At 38.1% G+C, this 14182-nt stretch overlaps 2 protein-coding genes and 1 long non-coding RNA gene across 3 annotated transcripts; 2 read left to right on the top strand and 1 right to left on the bottom strand.

The window, feature by feature from the left end:
* The first annotated feature begins 384 nt into the window (after positions 1–384).
* LOC101164237 (uncharacterized) lies at positions 385–3380 on the top strand. Its single transcript, XR_013658930.1, has 2 exons — positions 385–672; positions 1822–3380. It is a non-coding gene; the product is annotated as an uncharacterized LOC101164237 (long non-coding RNA).
* A 1029-nt stretch (positions 3381–4409) lies between these two features.
* LOC110015849 (uncharacterized) lies at positions 4410–9042 on the top strand. Its single transcript, XM_020706946.3, has 2 exons — positions 4410–4759; positions 5703–9042. Exons 1-2 carry the CDS (start codon positions 4504–4506, stop codon positions 7346–7348), a joined length of 1902 nt encoding a protein of 633 aa, XP_020562605.1. The 5' UTR covers positions 4410–4503; the 3' UTR covers positions 7349–9042.
* An 88-nt stretch (positions 9043–9130) lies between these two features.
* LOC111948189 (uncharacterized) lies at positions 9131–14106 on the bottom strand. Its single transcript, XM_023959906.2, has 2 exons — positions 13685–14106; positions 9131–11621 (listed from the first exon to the last, which is right to left on the bottom strand). The coding sequence occupies exons 1-2, from the start codon at positions 13968–13970 to the stop codon at positions 10591–10593; spliced, it is 1317 nt and encodes a 438-aa protein (XP_023815674.1). The 5' UTR covers positions 13971–14106; the 3' UTR covers positions 9131–10590.
* Between the last annotated feature and the right edge of the window lie 76 nt (positions 14107–14182).

Raw genomic sequence — 14182 nt, forward strand, 5'->3', positions numbered from 1 at the left:
AAAAACATGGGCTTTATGTATTTCGCATTCTTTCAAAGGAAATTTCCACAGAGGTACTTCATTTTTAAATCCAAAAAAAACTGGGGGCATTTTCAAAAACAACATTTATGAATTTAATATTTTGCAAATAATATTAACTTGTAAACACTTAATTATGTTGTTTTATTTTCTCTTTCTATTCCAAATCTAATAATTTGGAAATATAAATGGGTCAATAATTGTATTACAAGTTAACCAGAGCTAAAAAATCAAGTCAGAAAGAATAAATCAAAAAAGTGTTCAACTTTTTTTTATATCATCGTTGCAAAAATCCAAAAAAGGGACATTTGTAATTTCAAATATGTCACTTATTTTGAAGGATTCCGGAAAGTTATTTATTTACACCGGAAACGGAAATGTCCATTCATTAACCAACTAGCACACTTGCTTTCTAACATTCCAGTGTCAGCTGTCGTTTCTGGTTGTGTGTAAACATGTCTGAGCTTGAAAACATGCGGTTGATTGCCAGACAGCGGCTAAACGCAGCGCTTGAAGAAATTCTATCGGTGTTTGAAAATACGATTTTGAAATACGAACGCGAAGCGGCTCAGAGTCGTGAAGTGATCTCCCGCCAGCACGCGCTGCTCTGCAAACTCCACCAACCATCCAGGGAATGGGATGCGCCCCTCATAGGTGAGCAGCGCCTTTAAATTCAGCTGTACAGTGCAAAAGATGAACAGTGGTAGCTTTGTGCTGTCTTCAGGAGGATAAGTAAATATTAAAACACTTACATTTAACAGAAAAACGGGGATTTTTGAAGATGAGGTCATTTGACAAAGCGGAACTGGATCAGAAATAAAACATTAGTTGTTATTTCAATATAGTTTTTCTAAACAGTTTTCAAATGTAAAACCCCTGAAATATTATTTTTGAACTCTGACAGCTTTGTTTAAATATTATTATTATTGTTGTTATTGTTATTAACATCAGTACAGTAGTCAAAGTACTAACTAGTGTAGTTTAAACATGGAAACACATTTTCCTCATATAATTGTTTAACAATAACAGAATAACCAACACAATATAAAACTTTTGATATAAAAAATAACAATAAAATAGGGGCCTGCTAATTAGAAGTAATACATTTCAAAACTTTTGGCTTTGATAACTTTCAATTGAATATTTTTAATTTTTCTATAGAGGCCAAACATATTTTTTAAGTGACTTTCCTTTCATTTATTTATAGTAAGAGGACCTTTCCTGAGCATTTTCACTTACGTATATAATATTTTGCTAAAATTATGATTGTATGTCTGTTTTATTGGAATTGATAGATAATTTAGGATAAATACAATCTTATGTTTAGATAGTGTAACATTTTTCCCAAACATGCCTAAAACCTAATCAGCTTTTTTTCTTTCAAAACCTATAGGCTCAGTGAGACATTAACAAAATAATAGCTGGATTAAAAATGTACTAAATTGAATAACATTGAATTTACAGTTCAAATAGTTATGACATTCATAAACATCCACACTTTTTTTCCTTTATTGATCACAAAACTTCATATGTTTCAGATTTTTATAAATAGTCAGTTTTGTAAATGAAATATGTTTATGTTGCTAAACTATGTTTGTCTTTTATGTAATGTTCTTACTAGAGTAATTGAATCACATAATTGCAGTCACTGTATGAGTGGATAACAACAGCATAATCATAATTAAAAGACCGCCGGAACGCCTTAAAAATAGATCAGAAGATTGGAGTGGGGACTTTAAGTTTGCGTTTTGTAATGTGGAACTACTATGTGTGTTAATCCCATATGTTTGTGTTTTTTTGCAGACTGTCTCACACAGCAGATGTTGTCAGGAAAAGAAGCAGCACCCTGCCAACCCAAGGATCAGATCCCAGACCAAGAAAACGTTCTTATGTGTGCCAAAGAGGAACAGCAGAAGGTGCAGCTCCGGGAACTCCACAAACTCGAGATCATCGGGTTTACCTACCATTCTAAGCAGGCTGCAAAGCCGCTAGATGCCCTGCAGTCGCCCGCTCAACCGCAAACCCTAAACTCTGATCAGGAGGTGCAAACCGTGTTGTCCTCTGAGACCGAAGACAGCGATGACTACAACAAAGAAGCGGCAGCAGCTGAAGCGAGTTCAAATAAAAAGTCTTTTAAATCGAAGAAAACCTTAAAGACTCACAGGGTTCTGCTCAAACATTTGAAAAGTCACCAGCAAAAGGCCAAACAGGTTTGTGGTCTGAGTGGAGAAGAGTGCAGCGCTGGTGATGATCTGACGCGGCACCTCCAGACGCATTTTGAAAAGAGAAGGACCAGGAGCCACGACAGGGAGAAAAAGATTCAGGAGCGTTTCAAAGTCAAAGAAAGAGGAGTTAAAGAAAGCCGAAGACGAGGCAAACGTGAGAAAACGAACAACTGTTCCGACCAAGGACAAACACAGGACCAGACGAAGCCAAATGCTGTGAACGTGCTCGAGTTGGAAAGTTAATCTTTCCTCCTTCTGGATTAAACGGTGGTTCTCATGTGTGTTAAAAGAAAAACTAACTACTTTTTTTTGTCAGCCATATTTGCAGCTTTTCTTTAGCCTCCTTCCTTTAAAAGTTTGGATTTATTTTTTATCAAGTCTTGAGGAGCTGCATTTGAGGGGGTAAAAGTTGTGGGATTTGAATATATCAGACTTATTTATTTTACAGCTACAGCAGATAAAACTCAAATAAAAAATAAGCATTTAAAGACTATCAGAATTTCGTTTCTCTTGGTTCCTTTTTTTGGGGTTTCCGTTGAAGATACAGAAGTGTTACATTATCTCAAAACAGAGATTTGGATCATATAAAAGAGAAATGTTGGGGGTTGATGTTTTTAGTCATTCAGAGGTAAATATTTCTCTGTTTTCTGACAGAAGAGGTTATATAGAAATACCTTCAGGACCATTTTGGGAGTCTAGGGTGTTCTTCTCTTTCTGCTGCAGTTTCTAAGTTCTTATTGGCTCTGACCTCAACGTTTCAGAAGCGTTTGCTTTGACAGCCGTCTAAAATCATTTATAACCTCCCTATGTGAACTTTATCCTTTCAGTTTCAGACAGTTCTGTGAATTTCAGAAAGTTTAGATTTTAATTATTAAATTAAAAGAAGCTTTCATTTGATTGGGAGTTCAGTGTCGGATTGTACCTGACGATTCTCAAAAGAAAAAACATAAGTTTCTTTGTGTTTCAGCTTTTTGTGTCACCAAAAAGGAAGGTTCAACAATATCAGCAAACACGCATAAACATCTCGTACCTCAAATGGGAAAAAAAATGTTACCTTTATTTTTCATATTCATCACATTTTTGTTGAACTGTGCCTGTAATTTCTTAATTTTTTAAATAAAGTTTCTTCAAACCAAATTTTGAAATAAAGTATCCCTTCATTGAAACATTTTTTTGTAGAGATTTTGGTGATGTTATGGTTGTTCCAAATGAAATCTTTGACTCTTTTAAAAAACTAGAAAGAATTGCTACAACATGAAGTCATATGAAAAGATTTTGTTTTGTTAAAATTTGGTTATAAACACAATATAGTTGCTTTTATGCTTCTAATGCGATATTTTAGCTCCCCAACGGCAGCAAATATTTCATTTTTTTACTCAGACATAAAATTAGATGGTAAATATTTTTTGTATAAGTCATATTAAAAAAAATAAAAAAAATAAAAGACAGTTTAAGATGCTATTTTTATGACAAAATCGAAATTTCAAAATACTGTGCAAATCAGTTTAGGCACATAAAATATGCATACTTTTTATATAAACACCCTCATCTATTCCTTAAAAAAAACATACGATACAAAATATAACTCAGAAATTTACCTCTTTAAGTCAGTAGAGACCAAAATAAACTAAATTCGGCCTAAAAACGTAATATTTGGTTGTCATAGTTATGAACACAAAGATCGTGATGCTTTCTTTTTAAAAATGTTTTTATCCATGGTTTAAATTCATGTTCACAAAGTTAATTTGCTAATAAAAACCTGAATTCTTCTTACTGCAATTTGGACTGTAGCAATATTCAAAATGAATTTCTGCTTCAAAAAATACAAAGTCTCAAAAACGATTAACATCTGTAAATCTTTTGGATTAGTGATATAAGTTAACTCTCGGATTTCTATTTTTCTAGTTTATTTTTTTATTGTAGTTATTTATTTCCTTCTGTGATTGCTTTATTTAAACAGTTCATTTAAAAATGTACATTACATGTAATTTTGTTCTAAATAGTTAAGATTTTCAACAGGTAAAAACAATGTTATGTATTTGGAACGGATTCTTATTCTTATATTGTATTGTTATGTATTTTTTATTTTTGTAATTTACTGTGGAAAAAACTAAATTTGGCCTTTTCTCTGAAAATCTTGCGTCGTAGCGTCACAGAGACCAGCGTAACACGTCATGACGCAACAACGATCCCGGAAGTTGCGCAGGGTTACTGTAGTGTTTACATTTTTCTCTTGGTCAGGTGTTTAAAAAAGCAGAAAATGCCCAAAAAGCGGCCTGGGAAGCACAGCCTGAAGACTACCGTTGAGCAGCAGTTAGCAGAGGTCGCTAAAGAGATCTTGCGGCTGCTGCAGGAGCGCAGCCAGACCGGCCTGGACGAGCTAAAGCAGCTGGTGATGAAGCGGATCACCGCGGCCGTGGAGCTCATCCTCACCGCCTTCGAGGTCAGCAGAGCGGCGGAGAAACCGCAGGACCCTGAAGCCTGTCCGGGAGTTGGTCCCGCATCAAAGTTAAGAGGTGCGTTTTTTACAGTACTAAAAGATCAACAACAAATTCTTTTTGTCACCCTACTTTATTAGTATAATTGTTGGATCATTGTTTTTAAAATATATCTTTTTAGATTAAGATTGTAGGATGCGTTTTTTTAGTTGTAATTTTTTTACTATGCGTTAGATTTTAAAACTGCAGGAATAACATTTTAAGATTTATTAAAAAAAATTTTATATAACCCGCAAACCTGCAGGACATCTTATATTCTTATTATTTTTGGTCAATTCTAGATGTTAATAAGTATATATGAACAATCTGATCTTAAAACTATATGTAAATGGGTCAGGTATGGCTCTTTGCAATTCAACATTTTTGTGTGCTCCTCCAGGTTAGAAGTTCATTATGAATGAAATTTATTAACAGGGAAATTTAACCAAATTATTTTATAAGCAGTGGTCTTTTCATTAGGATTAAGCTGTTTTCAGCCAAGATTTAAAAATCTGCAAAGCGGCAAGAGTTTGTTAGAAATTCACCTCTGAGTTGCGGGTGGAAGTGTTGGGGCAAAGCAACCCCACCCTCTTCCCCTTGTTTTTTTTGCCCCCTTATCACACACATTCTCCCACTAGCTTACACCCTCTCACACTCCCAACCTAGCATCACAGGTGCAACAACAATGACGAGCTATACCGGAGCGAACCAGCCGTATAAGTAGTAGAATAAATCAATACTCAGAAATGCAATTTTAAACTTAATTTTCTTAATATATGCCCTCCAGAAAAATGCCACAAGAACACAATTTTCATTGAAGCCGGTCTTTAAAAAGAAAAACACAAAAAGCAGGTACAATTGGAATACTGCGGTAGTGTTTAGTGTTTCTTCATGTATGACGTATGAACTTCCTGTATCTGATTCATAACTCAAAATTTATTTGTTAATGCAATTTAAAGTCAAAGTTTTGTTTTCTCTATAGATTTCTGCTTGTCCGTCAGCCTTTCTGATGGCAAAAGTCTGAAACCGGATGTTGCGGTGAAGGAACAGCAGAAGGAGACCATGCAGAACACGTCCTCCAGGACAGAGACGGCCCACGGACTGAAGCACCAGCCCGCCTCTCCAGAAGATCCACCCGCAGACGAGGACATCGGTTCGGCAGAGGGATCATCTCACAGCTGCAGAGTGTGTGGACAGTTGTTCCATGGGAGAGGTTTTCTGCTGAAGCACGCAGAGAAACACTCCAGCGAATCCAAGTGTGTCTGTGGTGTGTGCGGGGAAGGTTTGAAGCCCGGCAACAGCCTGAGACAACATCTCCAAAGCCACCGCGACACCAGCAGGACGTGCAACATCTGTGGCAAGAAGTTCCCGTCGATCAGAGCGCAGGAGACCCACATGCGACTGCACACCGGGGAGAAACCCTTTAACTGCCGGTTCTGCCACAAGGGTTTCAACCAGAAGGGCAATATGGTGACTCACATGAAAACTCACACAGCAGAGAAGCTTTTCGCGTGCACGGTCTGCGATGAAGAGTCCAGCCATAGCAGCTCCTCGGAGCGGCACATGAAGGCTCATGAAGAGCAGATGCCATTCAGCTGCACAGTCTGTGATGAAGGCTTTCAGACGAGCGCGGAGCTGAGGCGGCACGTCCAAAGCCACAACCAGCCGACCAAAAGAGCCAAACGCAGGAAACCAAGCCTGACCCCTTCTCATTCCTGCAAGGTCTGCGGGAATTCCTTTCACAATAAGGGCAACCTGCTCCGGCACGCCGAGACACATTCAGACGACCCCGACTTCCTTTGCGGTATTTGTGGGGAGCGCGCCGACTCTTTGGAGAGTCTGCAGCTCCACCTTCAGAGTCACAGAGAAACAAGCAGGGTCTGCGAAATCTGTGGCGTCAACTTCCGAGACATGGAGATCCACATGAGGACGCACACCGGCCAGAAACCCTTCAGGTGCAAAGACTGCGGTAAGGAATTCCCCAGGAAAGGTTCCCTGGAGAGACACATGCGGCTGCACGCTGGGGAGAGGCCTTACATCTGCGAATTCTGTGGAAAGACCTTTATTGAAAACACCGTCCTGAAGAGGCACATCAAAAGCCACACGGGAGGAAAACCCAGGATTTACCCCTGTGAGGTCTGTGGCAAGAAGTTCACCATGAGCCAACATCTAGATGTCCACAAGAGGATCCACACAGGGGAGAAACCCTACACCTGCAGAGTCTGCAACAAGAGCTTCAGACAGATCGGCAATCTGGACTCCCACATGAGGATCCACACCGGCGAAAAGCCCTTCATCTGCAGCCTTTGTGGCAAAAGGTTCCGGCAGAAGATCTCACTGGAGACGCACGAGAGGTTCCACAAGAAGGAGAAAGCGTTCATCTGCCAGCTCTGCAGCAAAGGCTTCGTCCAGAAGATCGACCTGAAGAGACACATGCTCACGCACACCGGCGAGAAACCGTTCAGGTGCGAGGTTTGTGGGAAGAGCTACCAAGAGAAGCGCTCTCTGGACTCGCACATGAAGGTGCACAACGGAGAACCGACCTCCAAGGGGATCTCTGTGGCTCCCGGTGGGACCCGGCCGCAGGAAGAAGTTCACCCCGATTTCATTCATCCCACTGGGACCTAAGAATGAAGTGTGGCAGCGCCCCCTGCTGGTGTCTCAGGACATTTGCCTAAAAACTTGGACAAGTTCTCGTCTCTTAACACGTCAGCGATATCCAAAAGAAATTTTGAAATTATTATGGGATGGCCATAGGATCTACGGCTTGGTGGCCATTGGGTGGTAGAGTGTGAAACTTGGGGATGTTCACATTTTTTGCACAACATGCGGGGAAAAAATTGATTTGAGCAATTCTCACAAAAATTGGCACACCTACCACCAGCTTAAGACTACAACCACAAATGTTGACCTTTGACCTCAGGAATAAATTTATTTTCTTGAACCCTCCCCTCCAAAAATAACCTTTAGTACCTACTACAACATTAAACCCCCTCTCAGGGATTTTGATTTATGACTTCATAACTCCAGGAGCATCAAATGTTAACAATAAAGTTTTACGGTTTTGAATAGCGTTAGAGTTGCGAGCTAGCAAAAGTTGCTCCCACATTTTTTACTGTGGAAACTAAATACGTGAATCGTTGGCTCGAGCTGAACGAAACAATATAATGTACGATGTGAACATGATAGGAATGTGGGTGTGGTTAACGAAAAACATCAGTTGCCAAGGAAATCCCAAAATTTATTTTAGCAGATTCTTCTAAAAATGACACCGACTTGTTCTTCACCCCAAGGAGACCAAAAACTCAAATGGTTGCTATGGAGATAGAAAAATCCAACAGAAATGCCAACATTTTGAAAAGTTTTTTTTTTCCATTAACATTTCATGTGCAGCTCTGACCAGGGGGGCAGAAGGGAAGCGCTAGGGGGGTGTTGCAGCCACACAGCCAGTGAGGAGGGGGCAACGAGGGCGCCTGCTGCCTATACGACACATTTTGCGGCTTTAAATTATAAACCCGGTTTTTTGTTGTTATTCTACCAAACTCAATGTTTCTTAAACTTTTGTATCAATGGGTAAAGTTACTTCAAATGTAGTAAAGTTCTGATGGTTTTCAGCAGTTTGCTGTTAGATTCTCCTAAGCTGTAGTATCGATGCCTTTTCCTTCAACTTAAATACATTCATGCTGGAAAACCGACTCGTCACCCTTAACTACAACGGACCCCATCTGTCAACTGTCCAACACTTCTTTAAAAATAATAAAGACCTGCGATTTTTTCCAATCATTTATCACAGTTTTATTATGCAGGTCAGCCTTGCTGCTAAAACCACTGGGAATGTTCATGATTCAGTTTATTTACAACTTAAAGATCTGAAAGTACCCGAACTTCAACATTAATCCCCTATTTTTTCCGGATTCTATCAATGTTAAAACGGTAAATTTTGAGGAAAACACAAGACTTTCATGCATTGAGTCGTCTACAAGTGGATGCATCAGTAAGTTAAATATGGTTTTTCCAAGCTGCATCTTTTTGTCTGTTCCTGATTCTCAATGATTTGAATGAAGAAATGCTCAGAGATGCAATTTTGAGCTTGATTATCTTCCTACATGACATTCAGAATCAGAAAAATGTCCAAAAAAACATCATCTTTGGGTCTTAAATGCACTCATCTGTACAACCGGATTGGCAACAATTTAACCTGAAATGGAAATATGAATGCGTTCATGTTTGTTTTGTTTTTTTACTTTGACAACAAATCTTTGACATTCTAGAATTGATTTGTCTTGTGAGGCCAGTAATAAAACTAATATTTTCAACAGTTATTCTCAAATTTCTGTTCTGAAACTCCTCAAAATACCTGGTAATGTTTTTCCTATAAATGAGAAAAAGAAGCAAATGTAACAGGAAGAGTACAGTTGTAATGGATGTATTGATTTCTCTTAAACACTTTACACGATGCCAGCACCAGCATAACAATAAAAAAAACCACTACAGTTTGTCCAAATAAAGAAAATGTATATTACACTCATGCGCAATTAAAAATAAACAATTACATTTAGAAGTAAACTGATTAGGAAAATATTAGAATACATCAACAAAATTCCAAATCTGTGCAAAAAATTGGAACTTTTCATTAATCATCATTTACACAAGTCAAGACACTTCAATCCTTGGATAAGGGGAGAAAAAAAAGGGTTTGGTGTTTTTTTTTGTAGGCGTTAGTTGTTGTTGCTCACATAAAGGCTATAACCAAACCACAGATTCACGTCTGCGAGGCATGAAAGTCTGATAAAGTAAGAAGTCTGTCAAAGCTACGGCTGGCTTTTCAGTCTTTACTGGAAAATGCAGAATGTTGAACCTCATCCATAAAATGATTTGCTTTTAAAGCAATTTCTAAAATTTCATTTTTAATTTTTCCTTTTAAGGCAATCATAGCTGCAATGAAAACTTTTTTTTTTAAATAAGTAATGATTTGGTTTTAGATTTAAAAAAAAAATTTAACTCATGAGTTTTAAGATGATATTAGAACGTGAAACAGAGTTTAAAAATTCATTCCCCTGCCTCTAAAAAAAAAATCAAGGCTTACAGGAAGACCAAAGAGTGAAGGACGATGAAGGTGGCCATTGTGAGGAGGAGGAGGCAGAGAACAGGACCGGTTGGAGGGGGATGCTTCGCTGTAGCGTCCCCTAAAGGGGAAAACGGTAAATATCAAAATGACGCTTGAATGAGGTCAGTCCTCCTCCTGGTTCTGGCAGCAAATTTCAGCTGCAGATCGGACCGGTCTGGTCCAGCCAGAACCTCCGCTCCATCAGTAGTTCTGATGGAGGCGGGATTTAGAAAAAACAAATCAATTCATCAAATGACATTTTTCTTATTTTATTCATATCCCTATTCATCTAAATTTTAACGTTTTATATTTTTTATTGTATTTTTAAATGATTCTTAATGCTGGAAATAAATTAATATTGTTATGATCGATTTCACTGATAAAAGTTCCTTTTATATAATTTATATTTTTATAGGAGTTCTGACGACAGCGCGGTTAAAATAATCTAGTCATTAAAATGAAATTACTTCAAACATGAATATTGATTCAGAAAACACAAGAATCTGTTTTCATTAAGAGAAATTCTGAAATATTGTTGTCACATTACTTTATTTCTGAAATGGTCTCATTTGTCATTTTTATTCCAGAATGATTTTAAAGCTTGAAATAAATCAATAAATTACATTTTTAAAGAAAGATTTTATAATTTCACCAATTAAAGTTCCATATATGTTCATTTTAAATTACTTGTTATAATCTTTGAAAATTTGGATTTTGGTTGAAAAAAACATTTTAAAAGCTGAATGTCGGTTTTCCGGAGCTCCTACCAAAAGCTCCGACCCGTGTGCATCGACACGTGAATTTTCATGTTAAACTCCGTTATGAACGTCTTGCTACAAAAGGGGCACTTCAAAGGCCGCTCCTCTGAGGGCCACGCTGCGGAGCTGCTGGGGGCCCCTGGTACAGCAGGGCGGCAGTCTGAGGAGCTCTGACTGGTTCCTTCGCCTCCATCGTCCACGTCGGCTTTCCCTCCTGCGAGTGGATCGGGACCCGGTTCTGGTCCACCCGGAGCCGCTTGGTGAACGTCCCTCTGGCTGTGATAAAGTTGAGAGGTCTGCGGTTTCTCGTCCTCTTCTTTGTCGGCGGCCGGACCGATCACGACCTCGGAGATTTCTGCTTCCACCAGCTCCTCTTTAAAGGTCACGGGCCCAGTACCCACCTCTTTGAGCCTGTCCGACGCTCCAGCCTGCTTTTCAAAAGGTTCATCTGACTCCAAAGGCAGTTCACTTTTTATTTCAGCAGGAGACTCGACTGGCCAGCAGTGAGAGTCCAAGGGAGGCTTGGTGTCTTGGCCGCAGATATGCTTCCTCAGCATCGACCGAAACTTGAAGGTTTGGTTGCAGTCGCTGCAAGTGAAGACGTTTTCCACGGCGTTGACTGGTTTATACAGTTTCAGGGACAGTTTTGAGAATCTCTCATAGTCGGACAAGCGACGCGGTTTCGGTTTCTTCTTGGACTTGTGAACTTTCAAATGGAACCCGAGAGCTGCTATTGAGCTGAACGTCAGACCGCACAATGAACAAGGGAAGCTTTCTGGTTTGGGTGTTGCCCTCATGCTCTGCATTTCACCAAAGTACAATTCGTTTTCTATCAACCAGAAGTGTTCCATGGGGTCTGGAGCTTCTTCAGGAGACAGAGGGGGTAAAAAGGCATCCAGATCCAAGCCTTTAATGGGAATTACCGTGTTTTCTTCCAGATTCTGTTTGATCAGCGGTCCGCTGAGGTCCAGACTGTTGCTTTGGGTCAACTGCCCAGAAGAAAGGTTCTCTTTATTATCTGTCGTCTGCTGGATCTCTGTGAAAAACAGTGAAACAAAGAGTTATCATAATTTGACTTAAAATAAATAATTTTATTTTCATTATTCATTAAAAACAATTAGCAGAGAAGCTGATGGTGAGATGCACGTTTATTATGCTTAGTAAAAACTGAGATTTTGCTGTGTGGGGGGGTAGGAGGGAGGGAATTGGACATGCTGTATTTATTTACTTGGTTTTTAAAAGTAAAAAACTGTTTTAATGTGAAGCACTTTGATCTACGTTGGTCGAAAAAGTGCTATACAAGCAATATTTGATTTGATAAAAATGGGAAAAAATTGGGGATTTGGGGATTCCATCAACATTTTTCATGTAAATCTTAAATTCTACATTTTCATTTACCATAAAGAATACCTTTATTTCAAAGGCAGGGATTTCCTACTGTCAATAAAACAACAACAAAAGGGTAACCATTAACTGTAAATAACTTCATTGTTACAATACAATTTGATTTTTAAGGGCGTAGAAAGTGAATTTTTGAGTTAAACAAGTTTTTTATGGAAGCATATTGCATTTAAATGCATGCAATTAAACAAAAAGTAGTGATTTTTTCTTAAAAATTGGTTTGAAAATAACAATTATCTTGCAACACAGCTGATAAACTCACAAGATAAAATGATAGACAATCTCCTCCCATCTATGAACTACGTAGGTATCCTACAGAGTTTGCATTGGTCATAGCAGCTTTCCCTAGTCATGTCACAAATCTATGTAGATGTTTTCTCTTCAATATTCCATGTTCTTAAAATCTAAAATGTAATTGTTGTGGAAAAAAAACGTGTTTTCATATAACAAAAAAAGGTTTCCAAATAACTAATTAACATCTGATTGCCACAAACCCCAATGTTACCTCATACTGGAGTAAGTTTAGTCTTTGCCCCACAAATTATTTGGTCTCCAATAAATTAAAGACGTGTCTTTTTAAATTATTATTTAATATTCACTTAGACATTCTGGAAGGCCTTGACTCATTTTGTAACCACCCATCTGTGAGAATTATCCTATGAACATGTAGTTTTTGAATATTTTATTTATATTCTTTCACTTTCATTTATTGAGCACCTTCCACCACCATCTAAGTGCTCTACACAGTGACAAATCAATAAATATTACAATAACAAAAGTATAAAGACAAGTAAACAAGAATAATAAAACATAAAAAAGAATAAAAACAATTTAACAATAATCAAATACAAATGGTAAATTAAAACAGAAATTGTATTTAATGTATACATAATTACAACTAAATATGCTAACTACAACAAAAGCAGAAGGTTTTAGGTTTCTCACAAAGATGATACTGTATGTAAAAGCACTGAATCTTGCACCAACAGAAAAGCTGATGAAACAGTGGAAGTTTGGTCTCATTTGAAATGTGAGAAAAGTGATTTTTTTTTAAAATTTTTTAAAGTATTTCTGCTTTTATCTTGCTTTCAGTCCCCTGGCAAGTTAAATAATCTGTTTTTGTATATTCCCAACGAATTTGCACCGGGTATAGTTGTCATGTTTTGTATAATGTTTGTTTTGTCAATAAAGTTTATTTAAAAAATTAAGACACTTTTTAAAAACTTTATTGACAAACAGCATAATACAACAACAATGTGAATGTCTCAGAGGGAAATGAAATGTGCACACATTGCAGAAAAATATAAAAAATAAAACAAACCCGGTATAAGATAAAAGGAAACATCAATTCAAAGGCCTTTTGGTTTAATAAATTGTACAAATTTCAAAAATCAAATTAGTTCGAATTGCCTTTTGGTTTTGCAGATGTTTGATAATAAGAAACTACATCACAAACAAGTTCATAGCTGTCGCAGTTATGGGTCCGTCTGTTTTTTCCGCTTAAATCAAATCAAACTTTATTTACATAGCACTTTTCCAACAAAAAACACAATAGTTGATGTCTGTATAGGTCTTCAACGGTCAAGCTTTAGCGTTGCTGATGCCATAGTGTTTGTTTGTTTGTTTTTCGTTAGATAATACAGAATACGGACGTTTGGCTAAAGCTAGCATGTTCGAGTGTCGTTTAGCCGGACTGACCTGCTCTTTCCAGCTGCACTGTTGGCTTCAGGACGGCATCCAGTAGTTTTTTCTGACGGCAGACCTTCTGCTCTGATTGCCGCAGCGTATCTTCGAAATCCAACACGATTTTCTCGAACAGAGCGATGATCTGCCCCGCAGCTATCGTTAGCCGCTCGGTTAGCAAAATCCTCAGTGTGGGAAGTTCAATCGGTTCTTCACCCGATTCCAGCCGCAGCATGATGTCTTCGGCGGCGCTGCTGATCCGCTCATTGACCGAAACACGCAATAGCACTGTCTTACTCATATTACTGAATCTGAATGACTTTATGACTAACTGCAGGAGTTCGTACAGTGTCCAACACCCACCTGCGCCTTTCTTCTTCGTCTTTCATACTTTTGGTATTTTTGAAACCAAATAGATACATCACTGCCACCTACTGGACTCAATGTGAACTGCAAAACATGCGATTTATATCATTTTTGATAATTATAGCACAATAAACCTTTTTTATATTA

This window comes from Oryzias latipes, chromosome 11, assembly GCF_053564925.1.
Source record: "Oryzias latipes strain Hd-rR chromosome 11, Olatipes_Hd-rR_3.1".
NCBI lineage: Eukaryota > Metazoa > Chordata > Actinopteri > Beloniformes > Adrianichthyidae > Oryzias > Oryzias latipes.